The sequence below is a fragment of the Panthera onca genome, chromosome A1, assembly GCF_046562875.1.
Source record: "Panthera onca isolate mPanOnc1 chromosome A1, mPanOnc1 haplotype 2, whole genome shotgun sequence".
NCBI lineage: Eukaryota > Metazoa > Chordata > Mammalia > Carnivora > Felidae > Panthera > Panthera onca.
Window position 1 is genome coordinate 160,278,550 of NC_138339.1, and position 15,279 is coordinate 160,293,828.

General features: G+C 50.6%; 1 protein-coding gene across 17 annotated transcripts in view; it reads right to left on the reverse strand.

Moving 5' to 3' along the window:
* Window positions 1-2,686: 2,686 nt before the first annotated feature.
* The window catches only part of ARHGEF7 (Rho guanine nucleotide exchange factor 7), a 135,046-nt gene continuing 122,453 nt past the window's right edge, over window positions 2,687-15,279 (reverse strand). For 9 of the 17 annotated variants that reach the window (XM_060636675.3, XM_060636671.3, XM_060636679.3 and 6 more), the window contains 4 exons: window positions 14,692-14,868; window positions 6,577-6,676; window positions 6,262-6,316; window positions 2,687-5,216 (listed from right to left, as the gene is read on the reverse strand). In XM_060636675.3, the coding sequence (XP_060492658.1) occupies window positions 5,094-5,216; window positions 6,262-6,316; window positions 6,577-6,676; window positions 14,692-14,868 (455 nt within the window). In that variant the 3' untranslated portion in view covers window positions 2,687-5,093. Of the gene's footprint in view, window positions 5,217-6,260; window positions 6,317-6,576; window positions 6,677-12,332; window positions 14,869-15,279 lie in introns of those variants that run through there. The other 8 variants (XM_060636681.3, XM_060636677.3, XM_060636674.3 and 5 more) reach the window with 2 other exon arrangements.

The window sequence follows — 15,279 nt, forward strand, 5'->3', positions numbered from 1 at the left end:
AATCAATGTGTGTCTCGTGACTGACAGCACCGAGCTGAGACCAGTTCTCCCCTGCTACTGGACATGAAGCAGATGCCAGACACCCACAGAACCACGCACGGGGCCACCAGCCTGCTGGCTACCTGCACCCCCACCCCCACCCCAGGCACTACACTCCAAGACTTGGGGCCCTCAGAGCACCAACCAGTGCCCGGAGCACTGCCTCAGCAATTGTCCCCTCTGCCCAGAGCCGGGCTGGACGCCTCACACCAGCACCCAGGAGCTGGAGAGACAGGCAGCCTGCCCGACCCAGTCGGGGCCAGGCACCTTTGCTTTGCGGAATTGCAGGGGGAAAAGCAGAGCCAGAGAGGAGGTCCTGGGGGGACACTGAGGCCAGCTCCACTTGCTTTATGAGCCAGTGGCCAGCGGGTGTGCACTGCCACAACTGCCTTTCTGAGGAGTCCATGGGGAGTCCACGGCATGGGTGTGTGCACACCAGTACCGAGGGAAAGGCTGCAGGCAGCATTCAGACCGAGACTCCTTTTTTCGAAAAACTAGAAGTGCAGTATCGTTAAGAACGTTACTTCTAAAATGTTTTCTGGGACTCTGGCAAATTCCATCAAAATTAAAACACACATTTCTCGGGGCGCCTGGGTGGCGCAGTCGGTTAAGCGTCCGACTTCAGCCAGGTCACGATCTCACGGTCCGTGAGTTCGAGCCCCGCGTCAGGCTCTGGGCTGATGGCTCAGAGCCTGGAGCCTGTTTCCGATTCTGTGTCTCCCTCTCTCTCTGTCCCTCCCCCGTTCATGCTCTGTCTCTCTCTGTCCCACAAATAAATAAAAAAACGTTGAAAAAAAAAAAATTTAAAAAATTAAAACACACATTTCTAGAAATAAATCGTACAGCAATACCTACCTGGTTGCATACAGGATACTCGCCGGAGCCTCTGCAATACCAACTGCCCCCCCCCCGCCCCCCTAGCACTGAAATAACCTGATGCTTTCCACCAGTGGGATATTATGCGGCTGCCTGTACTCCCCAAAATGGACAGATACTGGGGATTCGTTACCCACAAAAGGCAGTCCCAGCAAAAGGCATAAAAGTTCTGTACTCTGAAAGTTTCGAGTTTTCTTTTTCCTACCTAGGTCTTTACTACACCTGCAAGTTTTTATGATGTGGTACCAGAAGCCACTATTTTCCCACATGGATTTAAGAAAAAGGCCAGTTAGAGAACACAACGTGCTCTCATTGCAGGGAACAAAATCGCACAAACACCACAGGTTTGCCTCTGCCCAAAAGAACCCATCACACTGGTTACCTTCGTGGAAGCAGGTGAGAGTATCGGGAGAGGGGCTGCGCACTTCTTACCTCGTGCCCCCTGCGTCTCTCCCCACGCAGGGACTTCATAAAGACCAGCAAGTATATACAAGTGCCCCGGGATGAAAAACTTCAATTAGAGATACCAGCGCAGCTCATTTACAATGCAAATCAACACAAGGGACTTTCTCAAGTTCCCATCTCAGCCTGAAAAACTGGAAATCCTCCAAACTCTGGACACCACGTTGGTGGCCGGGCACCCCAGGGGGCCGTGGCCGTGTGCCTCGCCCGGCGCACGGACCCCCCTGGGCGGTGGCTACTTCACCTAGTCCTCACACCCCATGTCCAGTGCAGATGGCCAGGCTCCCGGCCACCGCTCTTGGCTGCAGTGTGTCAGGTTCAGGGCTGCAGTGGTGGCCTGCCCTCTGAGGGGCCGGGGGAGTATCAGAGCGCCAAAGAAATTGGGAGCTAACAGGCGATGCAAGTTACACCAGCACCAAGAAAAACCGGTCTTTCTGCAGGACACGTGCCATCACTGGTCTCCCTAGAACCTGGGAGAAAGAGGACAAAGTAGGGTTTACCAAGTCACCTGACAAAGTTTTCACAGACCGTGGTGATGGAGATGTGCACGGCTCACCTTCTCGGATTAAGGGTAGGAGCTCAGAGAGGGAGCCAGCAGCATCAGGGGGCGTTCGACCTGCTCCCGGAGTGGCTGTCTTCCTGGAACATGGGCTCCAGCCACTCGCCTGGACGGAGTGGCCACCAGGATGAAGGGTCTGGGCAGGGCAAGACTCACAAGCACACGAGCAACTTGCTTCTGTTGCCTTTGTCCACAGGCCACCAGTGTGAGGACCCCCAGGAACCCCGAGACACACTTCCACCCACGAGAGGGGATCACCGAGCCCCTTCCAGGATGAAAAGTCCTTCTACAGACAGAAAGGCCGTGCTTCATGGTGCTTTTCCTTCCCCTTCCTTCCCCACAACCTTCCTTTTCCTAACAGGACTTTTCTTCAAATATTCCCAAGCCACCAGTTTTAAGACAAACATGGTTTTTCCAACATCAAAAATTTACACCAGGATTTATTTTATTTTAAGTCAGAAGAGGTGTGCTTGGGTGGCTCCAGTCGATTAAGCACCTGACTCCTGATTTTGGCTCAGGACATGATCTCACAGTTTGTGAGTTCAAGCCCCATGTCCAGCTCTGTGCTGGAAGTGTGGAGCCTGCTTGGGATTCTCTCTCTCTCTGTTTCTCTCTCTCTCTCTCTCTCTCAATCTCTGCCCCTCCCCTGCTCACGAGGGCTCTCTCTCGAAATAAACTTAAAAAAAATTTAAGTCAGAAGAAAGCATAAAGGTAACATGCACCAAAAAACAAAACACAAAACACATCATGGAAGATAAAGTGATATTGTAACTTAAGGAAAGTCAGTTTAATAATTACAACGATGTAGAAGGAATAGTCAATGCCAGGACACTCTGTGGCATTTACAGGACATGGCCCCACAATAGTCACCAGGGATGCTGTGTGTCCTAGAGAAATGGGGCGGGAGGGCAGCGGGAAGTGCACACACAGCCGGAGGCGCCCAACGTCCCAGCGCCTGGTGCGCGTGGAGGCAGACGCCACGAGCACAAAGGACGGTGTCTGACCCACATCTCAACATCGTGCAGAACTTAAGTGTGTCGTGTCCTCACCCTTGGGGTAAATAGGGCGCCTTTCAACCCCTAGCCCCTTGGAAGGTCAGAGAAACATAAACAACCTATTTACAATAAGGAAGGTCTGTAGAAAGAACTGCTCTCAGATGCATTTTCTCTGCTCCCTAAAAAGCTTAGTGAAATCATGGATCTGCGAGAAGAGGAGAGAATGGGCCTCTCCCCTCAGGGCAGGGATGGGGAAGAAACAGGTGTCACTCAAGGCTTCGGTGAGGCTAAGGCAGGCGAGAGACCCCTCCTGGGATGCTGCCAGCAACATCGCCCATCAGAAACAGGTGGAGAGAGCAGGGGACAGAGGCCGTCCCTGAGTTCAAGGCTGCACACTTGGGCACACTCCAACGTGTCTCCCACTGCAAGAAAGGTCTTCTGCGTCACCAAAAACTCCTGTGAAATAGAGCCTACCAAAAAACAGGCTCTCCCTGCTAGTCCTAGCTCTGGTGAACAAAATGCTAAGTGCAAGAAGTTGGCAATTCTACTGGAAAGGCCACACATGGGCAGGTCAATGCTGAGCCACAGACACACCTGCTGGGCACGAAGCCAGGAGGGCCAAGCTCAAGCCACTGCCCTCCAGCAGCAGATGGGGGTGGAGGGGGGCACAGTGCTCAGCAGGAGCCTGGAGGAGCAGAAAGCCAGGTTCCAAAGCCACCCAGTTCAAAGGCATCAGAAGATCCCGAAGCCCTTACAGGGTGGCTTGACCCACAGATCGCGAGGCCCAAGTCACTCCTGAGGCCACACAGGTATTTCTGAGAAGTCTGTAATGCACAGAGATACTGCTGTTTTGAAAGACCTAACACTGGTTCTGTGAAAAAGTTTCTCTCGATTAAAGCTGACCTCTTGAGAAGAGGGGAGCAGAGAGCCATTGCCATAATGTGGGCATCCTGCCTCCACGGCCACGGTTCCTGCCCAGGGGCTCTGAGGCTCCCGCGTCCCTGCCCAGAGAGGCCAGCAGAGCTGGGGCTGGGCAGGCTGCCTGTCTCCTCTGCTGTGGAGGTACAGGGGGAAATGGACCCACATTTAAACTTTCATTGCTTTGGCGGGATTTATATTGCTTTATTCTCACTGAAAGGGGGAAACATTTCTTTTTCCCAGTGAGCACTGAAGGCTCGTTGCATGCTGCTGGTGAACAGAGCTCAAAGTGGCCTGACAACTCCCAACTGCCACCTGCCATGTCAGCCCACAGCATCCCTGGTGTGCCTTCATCGGCCTCAGAGATACGTAATAAATAGTAGTTTATTTACAGGTTCTTGTGAAGCTTTCTCTCGTGGGCAAGACACAACAGTGCACTTTTTCATGTTATTAAACCAGCCTATATAAGAAAGTCTGCTCTCCCCAGCACAGTGAATGCACGCTGACGGGCCGCCGTTCTCCAGAGGCAGAAAGGCGCGGACACCAGCAGCTGGACATGGAAGTGTGTGGGGACCTCCTGGGATCTGTGGTTGAAGCTGGCGTCTCTCTCACTCAGCCCGGGCACCTCACTCAGGCCCACCACATGTCAGTGACACAAAACGGCTTTAACAGAAGACTTTCGAGGGTATTAAGGTATCTTTGCAGACACAAATAAGGTTAATTACTTAGGCCTACCAAAGCAGAAGGTCTTTTTAGAGCACGTGGGGACTATAGAGAGCAAACCAGGCATCCAGCAAAGTACCAGGCACCTTTAACGCCCCTGCTTTCCATGAGCACATCTTGTTCACAGGACCAGAAAGGTTAGTGGGAAGGGAATTCTAGCGCAGGTGATCAGCCCAGATGGAACCACCATGGATGTGCATTCAAAATGGAGTATTTACAAGAAACATGTGTAATTATATATACTCAATAAAAGCCTGAAACACCAGGATTTGTAGTCACTGCACTTATTGCAAAATGAGGTAATTGAGATGTTAACAGAGTAAAATTACTGCAGTTCCGCCCTCAGGGTCTACACCTCACGTGTGGATTCTTCAGGAACAGTGCAACCGTTTCTATTTGTGTGATCAATTCCAGCTTTCCTGTGCACAGAAAGCAAGATGACTTTTGTCCAGCCCTGCCCCCGCGGTCCCGTGTGTTCACCCGGGCCTGGTCTCCTCGCTGGGAAGAGGCAAGGATGCTCCTCAGAGGTTGGTCTCATCCCAGGCAGGGTCGTTCATGTTCTTCAGAACTTTCCTCACCAGCTTTTCCAGGTCCTTGCGGGCTCTCTGCTCTTCCTCCAGAGATTTCTTCATCTTTTTGTTATCCTGTAAATGAAGCAGACCACAGGAGACTGGCGGTCTCGGGCACACAAGAGGGCAATCCCGGGCTGGAATCCACCAGGCTCAACAGCACCGCCCGAACGCCTGCACAGACACCCCTGTGATGGGTCTCCAAGACCCATCGCAGAAGGAAGAACGGTCCTAACTATCCATCCAGACAACCTCCACCTGACAGACCACGAGACAACGGCTGAAAGTAACAAGAGGAATGTGCGTCTTCCCACATCTGTAATGATCTCACAACCTTTTACTAGAAAAACTACAGCAGCGGCAGCCCCTGCGTTCCTGCACCCTGACCCCATCACTCCTAGACACACGCGCAGGTGGACCGCTGCCGGGCCTCCCTTCCAACTCAGGGAAGAAGCACCTGGGCACCCCAGCCCCCACCCACACGCAGGGCTCAACGCGCTCCTCGGAGACCAGAGCCATCGTGCAGTGAACCTTCTCCACAAATACACAAAATATACTTGGATCACTTAGCCAAGTTCACCTGACTTCTTAAGAACAAGGACCATGTGTCACACCAGCAAGTGGCAAAGAATAATCACAGTAGGAATTTTAGGTATTTTAAACAATTATTCCAATAGAACTTGAGATGACTTATGATGGAAATTGTACAGTAAAACCTTTAAACAGGTCACTTTAAGAATTCATCTCCTTGGGCACCTGGACGGCTCAGTCCGTTAAGCGTCCAACTTCAGCTCAGGTGGTAACCCCATGGTTTGTGAGTTTGAGCCCCATGTCTGGCTCTGCATTGACAGTGTGGCTCTCTCCCCTCCTCTCTCTGCCTCTCCCCTGCTCTTTCCCAAAATAAACAAACATTAAAAAAAAAAAAAAAATACTTGAAAAAAATTCACTTTTCCTGGTCTGTGCCAGGCACAGAAGACCAAACTGATCTGCTGGAATTCTGAGAGAAAGGACCTCTCTCTTCTTTATTACTTCACGTTCAGACAAACGGCCTTAATTTGGAGGTGGTGGTTTCCCCTTCTCCTCCTTTAAAAACAAGGTCAACAGGCTGGCTATGACTCACCTGTCTTAACTCTTGGACTTCGTCCTTTAACGCGTAGACAGTATCCACAAGACTCCTGAAGCAGAGAACAGGATGAACACCCAAACGAGGGTGGGAGCAAGGACACAGACGCACTTTACCGGGAGGCACGACAGGACCCTCCTCAGCAAATACCCAACTCCGTCCACTTTACAACAGCCTGCTTAGAGTTAATGCCACTCTGTCAACGACACCAGGAGGGCCAGCCCTCAAAGGTCTCCGGCTCCAGGGCTCCTCGCCATCCGCCCCCTCCCCACACCCGCGTGGCCCACTTTAAAGTGCTGGAACGTGGCTTACTTTTCTTCTATCACTGTCTGACCATTACTCTTAGTTTCTTCAACTATGATTTTCTCTTCCTCTGGAAGCAAAACTTGTGGAGCAGATTCTTTGCGTGAGCCTAGATCATTAAAAACACAAAAAACAAAAGCAAAACCCACAGGTGAGCACACGGCAGAACTTGACACCTGACTCTACAGCACTATGTCAACATTTACATGAAATTCCAGAGACCGTACATTAAAAATCCTCTACGTAAAACAGGGAATGGCAACTTTTGCCAATTTTCTCCACTTCTGTCTAGCAAACCCAGTCCTTCTCGTGCTGAAAGCATCGCAGAGGAAAGGAAGCAGTAGCCTTCTGGCGATTTATTAAGCTTCGGTTCCTGAATCAGGATTATGGATCTTTTAAATCTCCAAATCTTCCACAGGTAGTAAGTTAAAGGTTCTGACCATAGTGCCCTGGACATTTCGGAATAAATATCAAAATGAATTTGGGGGGGAGGGAGGGAATATCCAAATCAACCTGATTGTGAGCCATCTCATTCTGGGCATTTTAGAAAGATGGGTCAGATGATACATGCACACAGGGTGTTTATAAATGCAAATAACTGGTGAAACATTTAACTCTACAGTGACAGTTAAAAATAAAGATTAGGGCACATGGTTTAGAAAAAGTGAGATTTATTACTTCTTGCATGAAAACTTATTCTCCATTCCCTGGCACATAAACATTTTTCCAAACAAAAGGTGGTAAACCACAGACGATGCTGGAGGGAAGCTGGCACCATTTAACCAGTGCCCAGCAGTGCAGCTTGCCTGGACCCTGTCTCAATACACGCATGCTACAAAATGGGTACTTCAGAAATTGGGAAACCCAGCTTTTGAACAGGTAGGAAAAGGAGACTCAGATCTTTAAGGACGCAAAAAAAAAAAAAAAAAAAAAAAAAAAAAAAAAAAAAAAAAAAAAAAATCTTGAAATAGTATTTTCTTATCTATAACAAGCACTGTAACATTTAAATATATTTTTGAAAAATACTGGTACAAATATTTGAGGAAAGAACACAGAACACAAACACCTGCAAAACCTCTTCAATAAAAACAATACGCTTGGGGCGCTTGGGTGGCTCAGTCGGTTGAGCATCCGACTCTTGGTTTCGGCTCAGGTCATGATCTCATGGTTTGTGGGTTTGAGCCCCAAGTCAGGCTCTGTGCTGATGGCACGGAGCCTGCTTGGAATTCTCTCTCTCCCTCTCTCTCTGCCCCTCCCCTGCTCACATGGTCGCTGTCTCTCTCAGAAATAAAAAATAAACTTAAAAAAAAATATGAAAACAATACACTTGATATTTGCTATGTGCTAATTACAGAGATGCTGGCACAACTTGCTTCTTCCTGGTTCACCTTTAGCCCGCCTTCCTGAAAGTTCGTCAAACCGTGGGATGGCTGGCTGTGTGCCCTTCTGTCACGGGAACGTTCAGGAGAATACCCACGTGTGCAGGACGGGGTTTAAGGAATAGTCCACCAGCATTTCAGTGTCAGCTTACGCTCCTCGGAGCAGGAATTATTACCATGAGAGCTTGACAGCAAGAGTGCTCACAAGAGGATCCCACCGTCCAGGGGGTTCCCGTATCGTTTCTGCTGCGGCACGCCACAGGAAGGAGGGCGGAAGTTTCCCAGCCATGGGGCGGTGGCCTAGACTCTCCCTGCCACCATCTGTACGTTGGTCCCCATCGCCCAGACTGGGAAGGGTGTCGAATCCAAGCACACGGTGAAACCGTGACAGCAGGAACTGAACTAAACTAGGATGCAGACCTCTTCCTCCTCGGTCATCTCAAGCATGAGAAGACTGAACTCCAGGCAGGCAGGTACCATCTTGGGTTACACAGCACGAGCTTCAACACGCATACCGTTTTTATACCAATAAAGGGCGGCCCTTCGGGGGAGTCAAGCACTTCAGTATTCTAGCCAGAGTGCGGAAAATTTGGGCACAAGCCACAGCAGGCGTCTGTACTATTTCACGACTGTCTGCTATGCCTCCCTGCAAACCCCGAGCCTGCACCCCCATGGCTATGTCGTACCCCTCACCGATAGGCCACCCGCCACCCCGTCGCAGTCCCCCACCCACAAAGGGGGTTACTCTTCAGAGAGGGTGACATCCTTCGAGACACGGTCCCTGAAAGGGTCGCCCTGTCACAGACAGCGCCATGCTGACGACAATCCACCTCCTGGGGTCTTGCCTGCTCCCGGCGCCATGGCTCTGAGGGGCTGCGGGCATATCTTCTAGGCCGTTCTGGGCCGCATGGGAAAATACAGGCTTATCTTCTTAAAGGCCGTTCCTAGGCCGCACAGGAGCTGAGCGGCACCAGCCGAGGGGCAGATTCTGAAGGCCGCCGTGTGCCATCCCGCACTTCGGACACAGCTGCAGCAGGACCCACGTGAGCATCGGGAAGGCTAGTTCACGTGCCATTTCCCCACAAAAACAGGAAAGGGTTCACAAAAAGCCGAGTGTGCGTACCACACACGTGGAAAACCGATGGTTTCAGTGAATTTCGCCGTGAAGAGACGTCATCGGAAAACTCAGTCGCCTGCCAAGTGTCCCCACTGCCACCTGCCCTGTGCCACGGTCCAATCAAAACAGGTAGCGGCTGGGTGCCGTCACACCGGCTGGAAGCACGTTTCCGCACGTGGACAAGCTAATGACACACGTGGCAGCACTCTGGGAAGCCCGACTCTTGTGTGCTTCTCCCCAGGCGTTTGGATCTCCCAGCTTCCTGGGCACTGCTCCGTGAGGCATACGCGGCACTCCAGGTTCAAACGGCAGGGAAAACCAGAGGCATCTGTGTCGTAAGGACATGGGCTGGACAGCGGGCACTGTCCCGTCCGCACGAGTACCAGGACAAGTGTAACTTCCGTTACAGAACGACACTACATCAGAGGACCAAGCCCGTGAGAACTGGTACGAGACTCACATGTATGTGATGGTTATTTTTGGAAATATGTTGAGAGCACACCAGAATTTATTATAAAAACTTACATTGGAGAATGTGTTATCGGCAGAACGTACTAACTGCTTGATTCCTGAAAGAGGCTAGTGTGAAAAATGCCATGTATGGATCTGACAGTGAGCCGGGAGCCATAAAGACATAATAAGGTTATTTACTGGCCTACAAAGAAATCCAGGGATGCCAACAATGTGCCTGGTTTCAATGTAGCATTTTTCTCAAAGGACAGAAAATTCAGTCTTTCAGAAAGTTAAACAATAAATATTCCCCAGCCAGGTTTATAACTAAGTCTGTTCTATAGCAATAGCCAAATTTTACAAAGTAGATTTAATATCTCAAAGATTACTGAAGTATTTTTACATGTATCACAACATGTTTTCCCTGAATTACTTAGTCTGGAAAAACAACAACTCACAAAGACCGTTCTGTCACTTTGTTTAAAACCCTCTCAGGGGCTGAGACCCAGGCAAATGTGCTCACGATGGCTCCGCACATTCAAGATCCCTATTTCCCAAACTCTGTGTTTCCAGGAGGTTAACAGGGTATGGGCACGGATGGTACTATCTCATCCGTGTCCACGCATGACCTCCCCCTAGGCTACTGTGCCGGGCCAGGTCCCCGGGGGTGATGCGTGCCCTGACCAAAGTGGACAAGCTTCTCCCAGCCCACACCCGCCCCTGTCGGGCACACAGGTGGTGGCACCAGGACCTCTGGTCTATACGACCTGTGGACAGAGGCATGGATTCCTCGGAGTAGCCGTGCAGCACCCCGTCAGTAAGGGCCCCTCCCCAAAGAGCGCTCTGTGGAAACAGTGTGGAGTCGCCTCCTTCCTCTTCCGGCCTCAAAGTGCCTTCTCAGTTTGGGGAATACTTTGCCACCCCTCCTCCACTGGCTAATGCAGGGGTTCTGCCACATGTCATTTTGGAAACTGCTGACTGCTACAGCCCCTTCTTCAAAGGTCCACAGGGCACAGGCAGCACGGTGAAGGTTTTCAGAAGGTCTGCAGTAAAAATACCCACTCTAATTCAGCACTTCCTAACGTCATCGGAGTGTGGAACCACTGCAGTTCTCCGTGTCGCTCTTTACGAGTGGTGCTGGCCTAGCTTCTGGCCCTGTCTGCCTCTATAATCACACGCACACGAGTGCCGGTTGGCTTTGCTGCTGTTCAGTAAAGGCGTGAAGACAATAAGATGACAATTTATACTTGGCACCAACCCAGCGTTTCCCCAACCGGAGGACTCCCAAAAACACGTCTGCAGCTGCCTGGGCTCTGGCCGCCGCCGCCCACAGACATGCCACGGCAGCTGCACACTGCCCCCAGCAGGGGTCGCCCTGCGCCACGCAGCTGGAGATGGGCGGGAGCTTGTTCACTGAGAGGCATGACTGAGAAGCTGGAGACAACTTGAACCCTGCCCCCTGCAACATTTACAGATCCTCCTTTGAGAAGCACTCGCGCTGACAGAGGATCTGCCCGGGGCACAGAGCGGGTGGGGTGGGGGTGGGGGGCTCAAAGCCCAGGGTACCTCTTGGTTGTTGGAGAGCCACCTGCTGGGACACAAGGCTGGGTCAACTCCAGGACGCACGGTGGGGTGTGTGTGTGTGTGCACGCGTGGCTGGGCCGGCCTTCATCACAAGCCTAAAAACAGCGTTAAGTTCGCCAGAAAAGAGACCACGTGCCCATCTGGCCAGATGTCTGGTACGTTTGTGGCCAAACTCCCGTAACTTCTTAAATTCATAATCTTTCTAAAAATCTGTATCTAATTATACTCCACTGGAATTGATCTTTCAGAATGAAGGAAAATATTACAGGTTTTCAAAACCTATTTAATAAAATCTTTCCAAAAAGTCACTTTGTGATTTACTGGCTACCAAAGGGTTCTAATTTTTTTTCTTGGGAAGATGTGAGGCATCTTTTTAGGGAACAATTTACAGGTGTTCACCATCTGTGCCTTGCTCTAGCCTCTCACGACACTTCCTCTCTCTGCTTAGCCAGCTGGGCATACGCTTTACAAAACCAACGTTAAAACTGATCTTAGTCCTAAGGAAAAAAGGAGTAAGAAACCAAGCAAAAGCAAAAAAACACTAATGAAGTTAGGTGGGGTTTTTTCCCCCCATTTGTGCATAAAAAACCAAGAGTGCTTCTTTCTGAAGACAAACCCTCCAGTGACAGAAAACTTGTTGGAAAAAGTTGAAATAAAAATGTGTTAAGGAGTGACCCTGTTTTGTCTGGAACGTATTTAATCTAAGAAAGTGCACATTTCTCTCTCAAAGCAGAAGCAAAGAGTCCCATTACCTGGCCTTCCTCTGGAAGACAACTTACAGGAAAACAGCCCTGTCACACACTGAGTCACAAGCTAGGCTACTCCCCCGCCCTCCCCCAGGTAACAAATATTAAAAGCCACAGGCTAGCAAATGCAAAATTTATTTCAACTGTACATAACAGACGTCTTTTTTCATATATATAAAACAAACACTTCATTGCCATATGCAACCACAAACAATAATATGCATACTGTACAATACAATGCAACATCAGGTTTACATCCAACTGAGTCTTCAAATGGCAGTCGTCCACCAGAAATGGCTTTCCCATTCACAGAGAAAAAGCACAATATATATTTTTTTCAAGGTCTCATACCACTATTTACACATTACTGTGTTTTGGCAACCTCACGCAAAACACATAATTAATATAGCTTATATACTGTGGCAAGCGTAAGTTCAATGGCAACACCACGGAGGCCCCCGCACAAGGCCCGAGGCAGCGCTCACCTACCTGTGGGTTCAGGGTCTTCACCCTCACGCTAGAGCACTGACTGCGCACGCAGCCAGGACAGAGCCACACAAACGAGACTCCCTCTCCGCACGACTGAAGCTCCGCAGGGGGAAGGAGAGTCCCGGCCCCCGGGGAGCCACGTCGCCACTGCCACCCAGGGGCCACCTCCAGCCTGTGGCACGGACACTTCCAACCAGGTCACGAGAGCTAATGGTGCCAGACACTCACAACAAGCCCGAACAACAAACAGCCAGGGTGTTGTTCTGCAGTGACCTCAACGTCAGCAGAATCCCTGCCCACGTGGCTTTACTAGTACGAGAGGACGGATGAGGAAGGGTGAAACCCTGGCGTACAGGAAAGGAAATGGCTCAGGAAGATGACCCCGATGATACTTGGCAATGCAGAAAAATCCAAGTGCAACGACTAACGGCGTCTCACCGCTGTGCTGTGCGCAGCCCACAACACGGGCAGCCCGCGGTCACTAAGGCCTGGCAAAGGCGTCTCAGCCAACGCACAGTGACACAGCCTCAAAGCAATAAAAGGACACTCTAACGTGATGATCAGAAGAGGGAACTGCTGTACGTACACAAAATAAAACCACTGCTTCTAAGTTCACTCATGAACTTCGTAGTTCTGTTTCTTCCAAAATTCCATCTGCTATCTGGCTGACCACACAGAAACCCCATCTCTCCCGTGGGCTAATACTGGGCTCTAATTTGAAGATTGCTCAACTTCTTTATATTAATTGATATAAAACTAGGAAATCTCCAGATGGCATGAGTAGCCCAACAGCTATCTGGGAACAGACATGCTTGGAATTCTCTTTCTCACGACCTCACCGCACGCGGTCCCCGAGCCGTCTGACTCTCTAAGCACCGCGCCGCTGCAGGGGGCCACCAGCCCCTCTGGGCGCGTGAGCAACAGGACCCGGCGCCCCGCCAGCAGCGGCACGGTGCAAGCAAGGGCGGGCACTGCATACGTGGTGTGGTGAGGTAGGGGACAGGGGAGACGGCCCGGCCACCCCGAGGAGAGGAAAACCGGCCATTCCCGGCTCCTCACGGCATCTGGCTTCCTGAACTCGGTCTGACTTCACACGCGACCACGAGGCTCCCTGTCCACACCAAGCACAGCATGCGTGGGGGAGGGTGCTTCTCCACTCTGGCAATGACCAAACGTGGTTCCGGTGCCACCACTGAACGCGACACATCACATTCAGTTTTCTGAAGCCGAGATTCATCTGAGGGAGGCCAGTGAAACCTCCTCACAACAAATCCCAGGGAAGCGGGGGAGTCCCCTCCAAATCGGAGATTTTCTTCTAAGTGAGTTACGTGGCAGCTTAGGTCTTTGGCGGACTCAGGTGGCCCCAAGACACGCAAAGGAGGAGGATCACACAGGATGGGATGCCGTAAACGGAGTTTCACTGCAGCTACTCGCTGAAAACCACGCGTCCATTGCAGGCAACGTAATGTGGAGGTTGGGGCGCAGCCAGGCTGGGACCGAAGCCAAGCACTCACCTTTCAGGGTACAGCCAACGCCTCTCTGAACGGAGTCTCACGTACACCTTCAGAGGCTGCGTGCATCAGAGTTTGCATTTAATCTTCAGCGGGGAGGGACTCCAAACAAGGGGAGCGTGGCGTCGTGACGCGGGGGAGGGTCTGAGCTCTGACAGTACCTGGCCCTTGGACAACCCCCACCCCACAGGCAAACGGGGACGTGGGACAGCCATCTGTGGTGCACGGACGAGCACAGAGCCCTTGCCGGCCACACCGACACAAGGCTCCCCGTGGCCGCCAAGTGCCCCGAGGACTCTTCAGAGAGCGGTGTCCAAACTGCACTCAGCCCTCTTACTGAGCGCTTCCTTCTCCTGTCTCCTCAACTACTTGGTCAGTGGGTCCATCATACATAAAAGATGTGGATCCCCATACAAGGCCAGAGCCACCTCTGTGTTGTCTGTTGATCACAAACCTGTATGGTTTCAGTATAAAATATAAAAATGTTCATACAGCTGTATCCAAAAAGAAATGAGACAGGTGCTACACTGAGAATAAAAACCCAGACCCCTTGGAGCTGCAAAACCGCCACTACCCACGGAGAAAAGCCCCGGGCACGGGCCGCGTGAGCACACCATCTCCTTCAACAGCAGCGACTCGAACGGAGGGTCAAATTGGCAATTGGGCCTCCGCAAAATACAATGGGAAGTATCAGAAACGCTCTCAAAAGTTGTTAAAATATCACATAAAAGACAAGGAACAGCAAGAAAACATCTAAGAAAAGCAGGCTGCGATACAACAAGCATTTGTTAAGAAAAGCTCAGAAGTGCATTAGTTCTGGTGAGAGATATATGAGCAACAGCTCTTACGAGATGTAGAACCCATTCTGTAACTATGGGCTGTCCATATACTGTCATAGTCAGAGTCTTCCGAGAGGTCTGAGGGCTCCAAACGGGAAAGGCTACTGCGACGACCCAAGGAGTCTAGACTTGATTGGTCGTCGTCAGCCAAGACGTGATTATGCATCAGGTCAGTGCCTTGCCATGCTACGACGGGAGGGACGGAGTGACAGGCAGAGGTGGGAGGGGACGGACAGGAAGAGCCACAACCAAAAACATGAAAACAAAAGCAAAAGGTGATGGGAAGAGAAGGAAAAGAGAAAATATTGTTAAAAAATGGCAACAATGTTCATTTCTCCTTATTTACGGTGGGTTTTAATAGCACAACCCTTAGAATAAAAGTAGACTTAAATAAATCTCACAGTATTGTTTGCAAACTGTCTCTTTTTACAGATCTTGCTACGAGCCCTCACATAAGCCCATGTCCACAGATCATTCTACAGACATTTCACAAGTAAACTATTCCATTAGCAAATAGTCTCATTTATGACATTTGTAAAAGAAACCATTTAGGTGTTAAATTAGAAATTGTTTCCTATTCTTTAGGTGGATATGTTG